The 14,884-nt window shown below is 30.1% G+C and overlaps 2 protein-coding genes across 4 annotated transcripts; one reads left to right on the plus strand and one right to left on the minus strand.

Annotated features, from left to right (window-relative positions):
- The first annotated feature begins 1,132 nt into the window (after positions 1-1,132).
- LOC109806134 (protein ALP1-like) lies at positions 1,133-6,112 on the plus strand. 2 transcript variants are annotated; one of them, XM_020368508.3, is made up of 3 exons: positions 1,133-1,535; positions 1,625-1,808; positions 4,797-6,112. In XM_020368508.3, exons 2-3 carry the CDS (start codon positions 1,673-1,675, stop codon positions 5,843-5,845), a joined length of 1,185 nt encoding a protein of 394 aa, XP_020224097.1. In that variant the 5' UTR covers positions 1,133-1,535; positions 1,625-1,672; the 3' UTR covers positions 5,846-6,112. The 2 variants fall into 2 exon arrangements, with proteins under 2 accessions (XP_020224097.1, XP_020224098.1); XM_020368509.3 differs by having other exon boundaries at positions 1,136-1,249.
- Positions 6,113-10,786: 4,674 nt separating this feature from the next.
- Positions 10,787-14,410, minus strand: MBD7 (methyl-CPG-binding domain 7). 2 transcript variants are annotated; one of them, XM_083065726.1, is made up of 6 exons: positions 14,194-14,410; positions 13,910-14,029; positions 11,700-11,792; positions 11,440-11,583; positions 11,124-11,352; positions 10,787-11,037 (listed from the first exon to the last, which is right to left on the minus strand). In XM_083065726.1, exons 1-5 carry the CDS (start codon positions 14,326-14,328, stop codon positions 11,125-11,127), a joined length of 720 nt encoding a protein of 239 aa, XP_082921852.1. In that variant the 5' UTR covers positions 14,329-14,410; the 3' UTR covers positions 10,787-11,037; position 11,124. The 2 variants fall into 2 exon arrangements, with proteins under 2 accessions (XP_082921852.1, XP_020224094.2); XM_020368505.3 differs by having other exon boundaries at positions 11,124-11,355; positions 14,194-14,407.
- Positions 14,411-14,884: the final 474 nt, after the last annotated feature.

Here is a 14,884-nt window from a genome sequence, read left to right on the forward strand (position 1 = left end):
TATTTAAGTATTTTGGTCATGATTACCCTGGTTAAAATAGAAGACTGCTTTTGAATTTCGTAGGGTTTTATGTAGTTACTTTTTTTGTCTCAATTATTTTTAGCTTCTTTGTTTATTATGACTACATGTTTGGGATTATAAAGTAATTAAATTAAATTTTAGTAAAATAAGTGGTCGTTTTAAAATGTCTAAAGTAAGGATATGTTAATTGCATATAGATATTTTTGTTATATTTAATGAATAACAAACTTTTTCTGGTAGAGGTAAAAAAAAGTTTAGTGGTAATCGTCTCTATGTTACTTGGGAGAGTGAATAAGTATCAATGTAACAATTAATTATTGATTTGTCATGAGATTACTAGAGTTAGTGGCCGTATAACGAAAAGATTAATTTGTATAATAAAGTTAAAATTTAAGATTCATGTGTCACAAAAATATCTTTCAAGAACTTATTCACTTTTACTATCTTTCAAGAATTAAATGAAGTGTTTATTCATTTAAATTTCTTAATAATCATACACTACCATTATAAATTTTGATGTTAACAATCAATCAAAAATTATTATTAAAATAAGATTATAAAAATCAATAAACTTATCATACAAATAGTGATTAGATAACAAAATAAAACTGTTTTATATTATCACTACATAACTTATTTTTTCCTTTTTATAATATAGTATAAATAATTATTATAAGTCCAAAACATAATTTATATCTTCACAAATATTTATTTATTATTATATTTAAATCATTTATTTATTAAAAATTTAGGTATATAAAACAAATTTTTATCGACTATATTTGTACAAACTAAAATATTATACAAGATGTACCGTTTTCTATATTGTTGACCAGTAAGAAGTTACTTTTAAAACGACTTTCAAAATAATTAAAAATAATAAATTTTTTTATATTATAATAATTTGTAATTAAATGCGAATTTTACGCTTGGAGTGCATATATATTATTTATTCATATTATATTTGTATATTATTGCGGCTTGTCTCTGGCTGGTAATTGATTTATTTGTTTGGAAAAATTATACAATGATATAAATAAATAAATTTTATGGCAGTTATTTATTTATTTGTTTTGATATGCAGAGAGTTTAGAAATCGAGAGAAGTGGCTTTATAAATTTTATGATGATAACCAAGACAGCATTCTGCTCATAAATTTAGTGTGAGAAAGGTCGAAGTGATTCAGGCATCTGTGTCTGTGTTGACATCTAACATGACATGGTGAATGGTGATTATGCTCTTTTCTTTTTCTTTCTCTCCGCCCCATACCATATCATATCTATGTCTCTTCACACATTGTCTTAAACCAACCCACATGTGTTTGTGTTGCTTAGATTTTTCATCACTTACCTTAAACTTAACCTTACCCCTTCTTTGCATTTAGTCATTTACCATACTCTCTTCCCTTTTCACTCCTTTTTTGCATGCTTTAAACAAACACTCATACACCACTCTTTGCTCCACAACTCACCATTATTCTTGCTCTCACAACTTGTTGTCATCATCATTCTCCGGTGAGTTTTATTGCTCTGTCATGATGTTAATGAATCTTCTCTCTGTTGTTGTTTTTGTCGTGTATTTACCCTGTGAATTGTTGTTCCAGACTTTGGTTCCCGAATCTCGAGAGTGTTGGTGATTCGATTGGCTTGTGATGGGTCCTGTGAGAGGATTCAAGAAGAAAAGAAAGCCTGAGAAGAAGCATGACAAAAATGGTTCTGCTGCTTCTGGGTCACCCGGTGGAGAGGGTCCTGTGGATTGGTGGGGTGACTTGTCAAAGAGGATGAGTGGTAGATTTCCTTATGTGTTTCACTGTGTTCAATAATTCCTTTCGTGTTTGGTCTTTGTTTTTTATGTGTGGTGTTGCTTTTGCTAATGAATCGTGGCCTTGCTTTTCATCTCTATTTTACAATATATCACTTTTGCTGTTTGTCATTGAAATTCTTTGCACACTGTGTCACTTAAATGCGTTTTGATAGACATGTTAAGGATCCCTAATTGACTTTCAACTTGCCTGTCATTTTGATTGTGTTATCTTACCAATCAAGGAATGGTTAATCTCATTATTAATAGCACTATAATTAACCCTGAAAAGGTTTGTGTATCGTATAGTACATTAGGGGTGGATGAGAAATTCCAAGGAAGAATGATACTTTCTTCTGGGTGCTGGAATAGTTGTGCAGTGTGTTTGTTTCCACATCTTCACAGATGTTATGTGTGTCCATCAGAAGCAATAAGTTATAGCTTTTGTGTAATTGACCCAATTTGAAGTGGTTTTTCTCACTTTAAGTGCCTGGACGTGTGTCTAAACACACATGAAATCTGTCTGTGTTTTCTGTTTGATTTCAAGTGTGATATTAAGAGTTTTCTAACTTCTTCATGTTAGTTATTTGTAATTTGATTTTTAAATCAATAACAGAAAGCATATGTAACATATGTATCAGATATATGTTGTATTCCCTTTACCCTGTCACTAATTGAAAGAACGATGATTCCCATATAAGGTGCGTCAGAACTTCATTATTATATTTACTTCCAAAATTTCATTTAAACAAAAAAAGAAGTTACTTCTTGTGGCATTCGTCTATGTTTCCTCACATCGCCTAAACATTCTCAAACCAAATGAAAATGTTTCTACTGATGTTAGTAACAATATATTTTGTGTAATCTTTATTGCTTTCCATTCACTAGACCTTCTCCTTGTAAAGAAAGGAGATAAATTTTGTTGTCAACATGGTTTTGTACAGATTCTATTAGCAATGATAAATAAATTTTGTTGACATTATGCTTCAAATTCAGTGTTTTGGGTTCTCAAGCTTTCTAACTAGATCATTGTATTATTTTCATAGTCTGCTCAGGTAATTAATGATGCTTGCAGTTGGCATGCACAGACTATTAGATTTCACATAGTTAAAGTAACTAAGGAAAAAAATGGGAAATGTTCTATTATGCAGGAAGAATAATAGAACAGACTTTATCTTCATTGCATCTTTTATCTGCTGTCCTCTTGATGCTTATGTGATCTGTTTCTACGGAATGGTTAATGTTGTTTGATTTGTTATCCTTTGCTTTTGGTTTATTTGTTCTATACATTTTTATTGGCTCTTAAACATTTGTTTGGAGGAAGTATTTTTTTCCTCATGTGCTGTAGATGAAGAACTAAAGAGAGGAGAAAATATGATGTACTCATTAGTTTTCACAAAAATGTTTCTTGAAAATTTCTCAGTTATTAGGTCCAAGAAATAAAAAAGCAGTCAGCAATCAACTTATGAAAGATGTTCCTAACCTTTATACACAGAATATTTTTTTGGCAGCAAAGCAGTGGAGCTCCTGTTTTCTGTTTCGAGTTTTATAGCCATGATTTGATTGGTTAGTTTCAATATGACTATCACCTTACATAAAATTAGAACGTTGTTGAATAATGACTATCACATTATGTGATTATGTCATGACAATTATGCTAAATAGGCAACTTGCTGTAGTAAACTATTCCTGAACAGCTTGATATTTGCTTATAAATTTTACCTAGGCTATGTTTTATGAACTATGATCTTTTACTACAACACTCTTGGATAAACAATATCTGTTCATCCTCTGTATAATTTTGAAATAGTTCACCTTTCTGATGTGTGATCATACCAAACCACTTACAGAAACAAGATCACGTTTTTTTAAGTAGAATTACTTGATATTTATTTCAATTTATGTTGCTTGACTGCTTATGTTTCTGCTAGCAGACAAACCTTAGAATTTATTTCAACCGGTGCTACATTTTATGTTAAATGAATTGAATTTGATGACTCAAAGTTCGGTCAATATTGAGTGATTGCTTAAAGACATAGTTGCAACATTTAAAAAAATACTGAGATACCATCGGTATTGAAAGTAATTAATTTACTTCGTGAACTAAATTCAATAAAGTAACATCAGTTGCTGTACATGGTCCTACTATGTAGAGGCTGTCTGTTTTTGGTAAACAGTAAACCTGTGATTATATATGAGCACGTTGGTGATCGTAAAGGTTCTAGTCAACAAAAGAATTAGGTAAAATACTTTAAGATTAACTGTATTATTCTGTAATTTCAAGTAGAAGCATCCACTAACTCTCATTATTTTCGGTGAAAAAATGGAAAAAGATGTAAGCACCATTTTATTTAGATTATCCTTATTGATGTCAATTTGTCATGTTCTTGTTTAAATTGTTATATTAGTAGATAATCCGTACTGGATATGAAGTGTGTAATTGAGATTATAGTGTTCTAGGAGCATGTTATTTGCATTTATGCCATTTATAGAAATTCAGGATCAAACATGATTTTTTAACATCCAATCTAATTTTAATATTGTAATGCTATCTTGGAGTTTAGGCACATTGTCCTAAACCTTATAATAGTTTTTGTTACTATGCATTCTTTTACCTGTATTTTCTCCATATTCATGAATAAATTGGTTACGTGATTTCTGTATTCAACTGAAGTGCAATGTTCCATGCTAATGTAGGGTGTTGTAGTTAATTGTCTGGTTTTTTCCCTTATGAATCAAATAACATTTTCATTTGTTTTGTTGTATTTTTGTTCTTTTTTTTTTTTTTTTTACTGATTTCATAGACAAATTGAAGGCTTCTGATTTGTCACACTTCTTTGACCCTTTTCATTTTTGACATAAAGGACAGAAATTCTCCATACCTTCATTTCAACCCTGCATGAACTGAAAGACCATAAAAAATGTCAGCATTATTAACATTTAGAATTAGAAGATATAACTATGTTATTTGGCAGGTTTTCAGCAATCTCCATCTAAGTGTTTGGATAACTTCGAAGCTGCTTTCAAGATCTCCAGAAAGACATTCGAGTACATATGTTCACTTGTTAAAGATGATATGATGACAAAATCTGCACATTTTGTATTTACAGATGGTAAGCCAATGTCTTTATATGAACAAGTAGCAGTGGCACTTAGAAGACTAGGATCTGGTGAGTCACTGGTTACGATTGGTGATTCATTTGGGGTAAACCATTCAACTGTTTCACAAGTCACTTGGCGATTTGTGGAATCCATGGAAGAAAGGGGTCTTCATCATCTGCAATGGCCTTCAACAGAAGTGGAAATGAATGAAATTAAATCCAAATTTGAGAATATACAAGGCCTCCCAAATTGTTGTGGCGTAATTGATGTTACTCACATTACAATGTGTTTACCTGCATCTGAACCTTCCTGCAATGTGTGGCTTGATCACAAGAAGAATCATAGCATGGTCTTGCAAGCAATAGTGGATCCTGACATGAGATTCAGGGACATAGTCACTGGCTGGCCGGGTAAAATGCAAGACTGGTTGATATTTGAGAGCTCAAATTTCAACAAACTTTGTGAAAAGGGTGAGAGATTGAATGGAAACAAATTACAGCTCTACGAAGGATCAGAAATAAGAGAATATATAATTGGGGATTCAGGCTATCCTCTATTGCCTTACCTTGTTGTCCCCTATGAAGGGAAAGAACTCTCAGAACAAAAAGCACAATTTAACAAACAGCATTTGGCAACAAGGATGGTGGCACAAAGAGCACTGGCAAGGTTGAAGGAGATGTGGAAAATCATTCATGGAATGATGTGGAGGCCCGACAAACATCGTCTGCCAAGGATTATTCTGGTCTGCTGTGTTCTTCACAACATTGTTATTGATTTGAAAGATGAATTGCAGGGTGAACTATCTTTGTCTCATGATCATGACTCAGGTTACCATCAACTAGTTTGTGGAGCTGTTGAAGAGAAGGGACTTGCACTAAGAGACAGTTTGTCTCACTGCTTGAATGGAAGATTGTCATCATGAGTTATTTGTGCATGACTAGCTTTTGGTTGCTCAATGAATTTACTAAAATATGAAAGTTTCTAAGAAAACATATTGTATGTTATAGTTTCTCCTTCCCAATTTGTAGACTGTAAATAACTTGGATGGTTGATGCCAGGGTGAACATTGCAAGGTTGCCAAATTGTGATTGAGGATAAGGTGAGTGAGTGGTAAATTCACATCTGCATTCTAAATTGAGCATAGTTCTTTTTACTAGAATAATAAAGGGAGTTGATGTTTACTTTGCTAGTTGCAAACTTTTATGAATAGTTCCATGTAAAACCGTGTGACTATGAGGACAAATAATTATATAATATCAAACTCTTTTAAAATGTGGCTAGTCACAATTATATAATATAACAAAAGCAACTTCAACATTAAAAACCTTGAGGGGGAGCCTTGTTAAATACAATAATCTTATCTACTTTGAGCATAATTCACTCCAACAGCGATCTAAAAAAAATACAACAAAACAACTTTACATTCACGGTAAGTCATAATTAAATTATATGAAGTGTGTTAATTATAACATAAATGAAACAATACATAATTAAAACATACCAGGGAGGACAGAGTTACTGTGAAACTAACTTGAGTCCCGAAAAATGGCATTTAACTCTAATAAGCTCTTTCCAAATGACATTTAACACGTACTAACAAACACATTTATAATTTAGGTTAACATTTTTTTTGTCCTTATAGTTTTAGTTATTTTATTTTTTAATCTTTATAGTTTAAAATAAAAAAAATTAGTCTCATATTTATCTTTTTCAACTTTTTTTTTTTAATTTCTATAATTTGATAGATTTTTTAGTTCTTATATTTCAAATTTTTAATTTTTTTACTCTCTATTATTATTTTTTTGTAAGGTTCTATTTTGTATTGACGTAGTAGATGTTTTCAATTTTATGAAAAAAAAATATTTCTCAACAATGAACATCAATGAAAGTATAAAAGAGATACAAAACATGGAGAGATCTAATTTATAATGATTCTAGCAAAATAAAATATAAGACACACAAAGTTGAATTAATATCTTTGTTATATCAAAATAGATAAAAACACATTACAAAAAAAAAAAACTAACGACAGAATTTAAAAAGATATAAAAAAAATCACAAATATAGAGAGATTTAAAATAGGCTTAAATATGTTTTTAGTCCCTCAAATTTAAGACAAATTTATTTTTGGTCTCTCAAATTTAAAACTGTTATTTTTAGTCCTTGTAATTTTTAAAAATATTGTTTTAGTCCCTTAGGTCACCAATAACATATTTGAAAGTGATTAATTAAGACATTTATGCAATATCAACTAGATTTAATGTGATATTTTCACTAATAGGGACACCAATAGGTAGATTTTATGCAATAATGTTTGATAAATTTCTTAACAAAATTTGAATATAAGGACTAAAATAAGATTTTTTTAAATTACAGGGACTAAAACCAATAATTTTAAATTTGAGGGACCAAAAATAGATTTACCCTAAATTTGAGGGGCTAAAAATATATTTAAGCTTTTAAAATATTTAAATTAAACTATAAAAAATAAAAGAGATTGAAAGAGATAAGTATAGAAAAAAAATCTATTTTAAACTAAAAAAAAATGTAAAGTAAGTGAAAATATAAAGATTAAAAAAATATTTTAGCCTATAATCTAAATGCATTTCCATGTGTGAATTTCAAATTTGTAAAAGCATGAGTTTGACTCATTCACAATTTGCATACAAATTTCAAGTTTGTAAAGCATGAGTTTCACTAGTTTAAATAATTGAGTTCAATCTTAACCTCCAGTTTATCTATTTAAATTAAACAAAAAAATTATAACAAAATATTCATGAATAATTCAACTCATTTATACCACTAAGTTATGGTATAATAATAACATATTAAAAAAAAAGCCTTTTATTCAAATTAATATATTTCTCATTGTCTTATAGATTATATTTCTTATAAATAGAAACACAAATTAACTTTAAAAAATGCATTTTTTAATATTTTTTTATCAACTTAAAACAAAAACAAACAAAAAACTAAAGGATACAACTTTAGGGGCAAAAATTTTGCTCCAACTAATTTTTTAAATAAAAATTCAAATTGAAAATAATTGTTTTTTCCACTCAATTCAAAAAATATCGTCATTTCTTTCACTTAATCTAAAGAAAATATATATTTGTATATTTATTATATCTGAATACAAAATATTACATTATAAATATTTTGTAAAATATATTAAAAAGTGAATCAAACTGGAGAAGTTTTCGTTTTCATATTAGTATATATATATTTTTATTTATGAAATACTTAAAAATTAAAATAAATAAAAATACACAGTTATAATCTTGGAGACAAATTATTTCAGATAATTTTTATAATAAAAAAATTTAATTAATGACAAAAGAATATAATTGAAGAAAAATTATTCTATTTTTAAATATTTTTTTATTTATCATGTTAAAAAGTTACCAGTATTTTTTAAATAATGTAAAAAAAAATTGTTTTTCAGACTTCTTATTTATCTGTATTGCATTTGAATGAATAGAATATTATAAATATATTATATAAGAAATTATAAAAAATGAAAAAAATTAAATCAAATTAAGGAAAATTTCTTTACATAATTTTGTTATTTCAAAGCAATTAAAAATTAAATAAAAATACAACTTGAAAAAAAAAAAATGCATGGAAAAGTGTCTACACAGTTGGGGAATAGAACTTGTTTTATGTAAAGTTCATAGATTATAGCAGGGGCGAATCTCCATTTATTAACTACTATAAATTAGTCTTTCATATGATGCACGAATTTATATTTTGAAGAATGAGTTAGGCACTTCAATCTTACAATGTTTGAATCAATTTATCCTTTATTTATTAAAATATTTATTTTAATAATTTGTTTTTTATTTAAATCAATTTAATCTTTTAAAATAATTATTATTTTTAATTTTGTGATTCAAATTTTGAATCAATTTTTAACTGATTTAAAACGTGAAACCTGTAACATTTAATTTATCTACATGAAAATTATAAAATATAATTGACATTTAAATTTAAAATAATTATAAACATAATAAAAATTCATATGAATAATATATCACATGAACAATTAGATCATAATATAAAATATATTTTTTGAAAATTTTAATTTTAACATTATATGTAATACTTTTCCTTTTAAACTTTAATTGCATTTAATAATTTTCATATAAATAAATCTAATGAGACAAATTTAAAATCTTAAATCGATAAAAAAAAATATTCAAAAAGAGTAAATTAACCTAAATTTAAGATATTAACAATCAAAATAAATTTAAAGAGAATCAAAATATACTTTAACCTATTTTTTTATAGTATCTATATTATTAATAAAGGAATATCTCTTCTTCATGTATATAAATTTTAAACTAATTTACTCTTAATAGAATTTCTAAATCACTTTTTCTTTTATTATCTTTTATTTATTTATTCTCTCTTTTTCTACTTTAAAACATTTAATTTTTAAATCTTTTATCCATTAAATAACTACTCATTATCTGTTTATTTTTAAATAATGATACTTTGTACATCTTTTTCTTAATATATATTATATTAATTATAATTATTAAGTCAATAAAAAGATGGTCTCTGAGTGCACTAATGGAAAAAGGAGCTACTACGTCTCTTCATTTACGTCGGAAACTAGCACACCCGACGTTGTAAAAACGCGGTGGCAGTTCCGTAAATAATAGGAGTTATTTATGTCGGACAAAGATGGGTCCGACGTAAATGAGATAATTTACGTCGGACAGTAAAGCAGCCGACGTAAATTATCTCATTTACGTCGGACCCATCTTTGTCCGACGTAAATAACTCCTTAAATCATGGGCGCGCACTATGGATTTCAAATCGTAGCATTCTTCCTCATTTTCACGTTCTCCCGCGCGTTGTGGATTCTTCCTCATCCCTCCGCCTCCTCCTCAAATCGTGGTTGTCTTCCTCATCTTCACGTTCTTCTATTTTTCTTCTTCGGAGTTACGTTGTTTCTTCTTCGCGTGTTGATGGAAATGGCTTAACCATACATCCATCTGTTTTTCTATGAGGTAGTGACCACTCCTTAACCGATGTTTGTGTTTTCTGGGATGTATTTTTCGTAATAATGTTTGTGCATTTCGTGTTTGTGAAGCTGCAGAAGTAAGTGACCACTGCCTGGGTTTATCCAGCAGAACGGGCCGTTCCGTTCTCCATGGAGAACAGGCCGTTCTCCAAGAAGAACGGCCGTTCTTCAAGGAGAACGGGCCGTTCTCCAAGCAGAACGGCTCGTTCTGCTTGCAGCGTTTTCTTTTTTTTTATTTTAATTTTTACGATTTTTTACATCGGGCCTTTATATGTCCGACGTAAATTTACGTCGGTTTTTGACCCCCGACGTAAATTTTACGTCTCCCGTAATGACGTCTGATTCTTTTCCGACGTAAATGGCTTTAAATGCCCGACGTAAAAAGGGTCTTTTGTACTAGTGGTGATAATCAACCCAACCAAACCCATATTATACTATTTTTTTTAAAAGAAAAAAGTTAAAATTTTGACACAAAAGATGAATGATTAATTAAGTGTTTAATTATTTATAGTTATTTTTGAAATTTTAAAAATGAAAAATCCATTCAGTGTTTTTAACATATGAGATCTCGTAAAAAATAATTGTCATATATTTATATTTAAAAAATGTTAAATTATATATTTAATACAAACTTGTGTCTGAGTTTTGACCTTACTAAAAATTTATGATTGTCACTGCTAATAAGTATGACCGCGTGAAATAGAAGAACCCTCTTCATCATATAAAGTTAGCTTTCTTTGTGCATAAGATTGAAAAGTCGTGACGAGAAAACTTCAATCAACCACTAAGGTGCAACCCATAAATAAAATTAAAAAAAAAATGGAACAGATGTGATAAACCTACATCATTAGTCATTGAAATAACCTATTAAGGTCAGCTTAGTGGGACACTTGAATAGTTTACATAAGATTTAAGTTCTAACATCTTACACCACAAAAGATAATGTAGTCAGTGAAATATAACACTATCTGCATACAGGTTTGGATAAGTCAAGTGGAAAATCCCATCTACAATATAAGCTACAAGGTATCATCACTTGCTCACCAATAATTCCGGTCTTCTCCATTGTGAACCCTGCAAAACTGAATGGAAATCAACAACTTTCAGTGCTTTGGCAGACCAGGAATCAAATGAAACTGAAAGCAGTATTAACTCATTTCAAGTTTACCTCAGCTATTAAATCCATTAAGAACTCCATCACCATAGATGGATAGTACAAATGCTTCAGACCATTTCAGCTTTTCAGATTCTGATACAACAGAATCATCGAGGAAAGGGCACCAGAAACCCCCGGGACAAGACAGAACCCAACTTACTTTTGCCGGTGGTGGTTCAGTTAAGTTATGCATGGAAACTCTGTTATTCTCCTCTAACTTGGTTTTCTTCACAGAATCCAGCTTCTTAGAATGCATAATAGAACATTTAATTAATTACACTGAATGCATTAGCAGTTATTGATCATAATAAAGTCTATGTAGTTTTACCGGAGATTGAACGGTGAGTTTCAGGGACTTTAGAGTGTTTTTATTTTCTTCCACAACTGAAGGGCGTTTGTGGACAGTTTTTTGGCCACTTCTACCACCACGAGCTCTTTGCTCTCCGGTGCCTGGGTCTGATTTTCTCACTGACTGAAAGGAAGCATAAACTAATTTAGGTAATAGTGACAAACCATGCAGATATATGTTGATACTACTACATGATTAATTGTCAAACTGAAAACAACTTGTTTGTTTGAATTTAGCACCTTGGGTGTTGTTGTACATGGATTTCCTTCTGATAAGAATTTCTCAACAGCTCTCAAGGAACTACACTGTCCTGCCCCTGAGTCGATATATTTCTGCGGAAAATGTATCTTTAGATTAGGTCATTGAAAAACTTCAAGTCACAAGTGTAGGTCATCTTATTAGGGACTTTGTAACATTTTTTGGGTACATTAGAATTTAGAGGTGCAAGCTTCTGGGTAGGGTAGGGGCACAGGTGGAAAACCATAACTTCTTTACATTCTTGATGTGTGTAAGGTTGGCAAACTCAAGAGTTTACGTAAACTCATGTAGACTCTGAAAACTCGAATATAAAGAGTTTACTTAATATAAAAACTATATTAAAATGCTTATAAATAACATAATATCACAATATTCCAACTCCATAATAAAGAAAATTAATAAACTACTACAGTAAAATAGCAAAATTTACTAGTACATCACTAGTTAATAAAATAATTACTGTATGCAGTAAAAAAAAAATAGTATAATCATTAATTTAGTGTATTTCCAGGTTCAATAAATAAATAATGATTCGGTAAATAAGAGAAGAAGGGGATTGCTATTTGTGTATTTCAAAGTTTAGTAAAAAGGGTAATGAGAATTCTAAATCTTCAACGAGGCTGCAGCATTCACTAGACATGACTACAACCGTGAGAACCCGGACACCAAGCAATAAAGCCAAGATGCACAGAGTTAAATCTCCACATGCAAGTTGCAATGCAACACTCACAAAGCACAAACACGAGCATACAATGGCCACCATGACTGTAGACACAGGCACAAATGCGAAATCAGATTGCACGGTGACAAAAACCCTAATTCTCCATTTTAAAGGGAAAAAAATATCTAAACACACCTTGCAACCCGAATTAGGAGTTTTTTTTAGTCCACGTAGATAGGTACAATTGTGTCTAAAATTGCAATTATGAGCGATCCTGCTCGAGTTTAATCAATTCTAATTAATTATGAGCGATCCTGCTCGAGCTTGCTTGAGTTTAATCAATTCTAATTGAAAATGCTTGCGATCTGAACAGGTTTGTGTTAATGCACTTGTAAACTTGGGCGATTTTGCGATTACGAGTTAACACTCGAATTTGACAATCATGACTTGGGGAATCACCTAAAGAGCAGCAAAATGTTCACTTAAATTTGCTAAAAGGAAAGTGCAGAAGTGCAAAAGAAAAAAAATTTCTCCAGGACAAAAAATGAGGAAATTTTGTATAAAGTCATAATTAGAAACCAAGGCATATTACATATACTAGTGAGAGGATAGTTTAACATGTTTTATTCAAAAAAAAAAATAACATAAAAACATGTTCAAAATAAATCATTACCACCAAATATTGAGATAATCACATCAAAGACAAGTACATTAAAAAAAATAGCAATTTTTTTTAATTAAATTGTATTCTAAGAGCAAAATATGCTTCCATTTAATCCATATCCAAACTAAACAAACAATCATAAGAAAGCTTAATAATCGGAGAGGTGTCCTCCATTGTGAATGGCAGCTGTGTCTTACAACCAGCCAATTGGCCACTCAAACTCCTACAAAGATAGGAAAGGGTGGTTCATCCACCCTATGCTGTGATTGTTAGTTGAGCCAACTGGACTCTGATACCAAAATATCTACAAAACACACTCCTAAGTCCTAAACCATAGCTGATAAGAGGGGAAAGCTTCCACTGTAAGTGGGAGTCTTATTTCTCAAACAAAAATAGCCAAAATAGGACTCAAACTACTGCATCACAAACACAGGAGATTCATCCTGCTTTTTTTTTATTTATGTAATCTCCATATATATCAAAATAAAAACTGCACTAAGGATATACACATTATCAGGAAACAGCTGAATAATTAAATGCATTTATTTGTTTTCCTTTAGTCTTATAAACCAAATTATTACATTTTCTTTTGAGAAAAAAATTAGTCATAATTTATAATGCACCTCAGACAACATAGTATTTGGTAAAATAAAACTTCAACTTTTTTTTATTATTTGTCACAGGATTTTCTCCTTAACAATCCAGTCATTAGTTAACTTAATGCATTTTCAAGTTGTGAGTATTCACACAAATTTCATTACCTTTTCAAACCTCGTGACAAACTCTACTGTATTTAATTTTCATATGCTACTGATTAAAAAAGCACACATGCACAAAATAAAAAATTATATGAAATTAAAACTCACAGTGTTTTTATTTTCTGACGGCATTCTCTTGGTAACAACATTGACTCCTTTTTCTGCGAGGTGTCTCTGAACAGATAACAGAGAACGAAACTTTCTTCCAGTGTATGGCTCATAGTAATACTGAAGACATAAGATGATAAATTAAGTCATTACAAAAGGGAGATCTAAATACAAAATGTCTAACAGACAAGAAACCCTAGAAATAGAATATATAATTAAAAAAAAAGTGCATGCATGGATGAATATTGAAGAATTGATGGGTGGGAAAGAAAAGAGGTGGTGACCCTGTCAATGTGAGTGGGCTTAGAGACTCGTGGCCTTTCCTCGACGACCCAACCAACGGGGAGACCAGAAGGTGGTGGAGAATTAACGATCTGCAATTCCCTTGAACCGCTCCGATTCAATGAGTTTGGCACCATCGCTGCCTCTCAGTGTATAGCCGCCGTTTCTACTCACCAAACCGTCTATGTGTATGGCCCATGGGATTCAAGAGGATATCAAAGGGCCCTTCTCGAAAAAAGACACTTTTTTTCGTATTTAATATAATAAAATAATCACTTATTTATATTGAAAATTATTTAAAAATAAACAATAATTGTAAATTAAAAATTATATCTAAAAAATATATTTATACACTCATTTATAGTAGTAAAATCATGTCTCCATTTAGGGCAAATTTACAGCCAAGACAAAGTTGAATAGAAGTCTTTTAATTAATTAATATAAGTATTTAACTTTTTATATTTATAATTTTTAGAATTTTGAGCTATATAAAAGTAATTTCTATTAAAATTGACCTCATTTGAGATTGTTTAGAGCAACAACTGATAGGTTTTTTTAACATCATGTGACATTATTACAAATTTTGATGTATAACTTTATGGTTTATATCATAGTATTCACACAACTTGAAACAAGTTTTTGGTGACACAAATTTTTCAGAATCATGTAACATTACTACAAATCTCAATGCAG

The sequence above is a fragment of the Cajanus cajan genome, chromosome 10, assembly GCF_000230855.2.
Source record: "Cajanus cajan strain Asha chromosome 10, NIPB_CcT2T_4, whole genome shotgun sequence".
NCBI classification, from domain to species: Eukaryota; Viridiplantae; Streptophyta; class Magnoliopsida; order Fabales; family Fabaceae; genus Cajanus; species Cajanus cajan.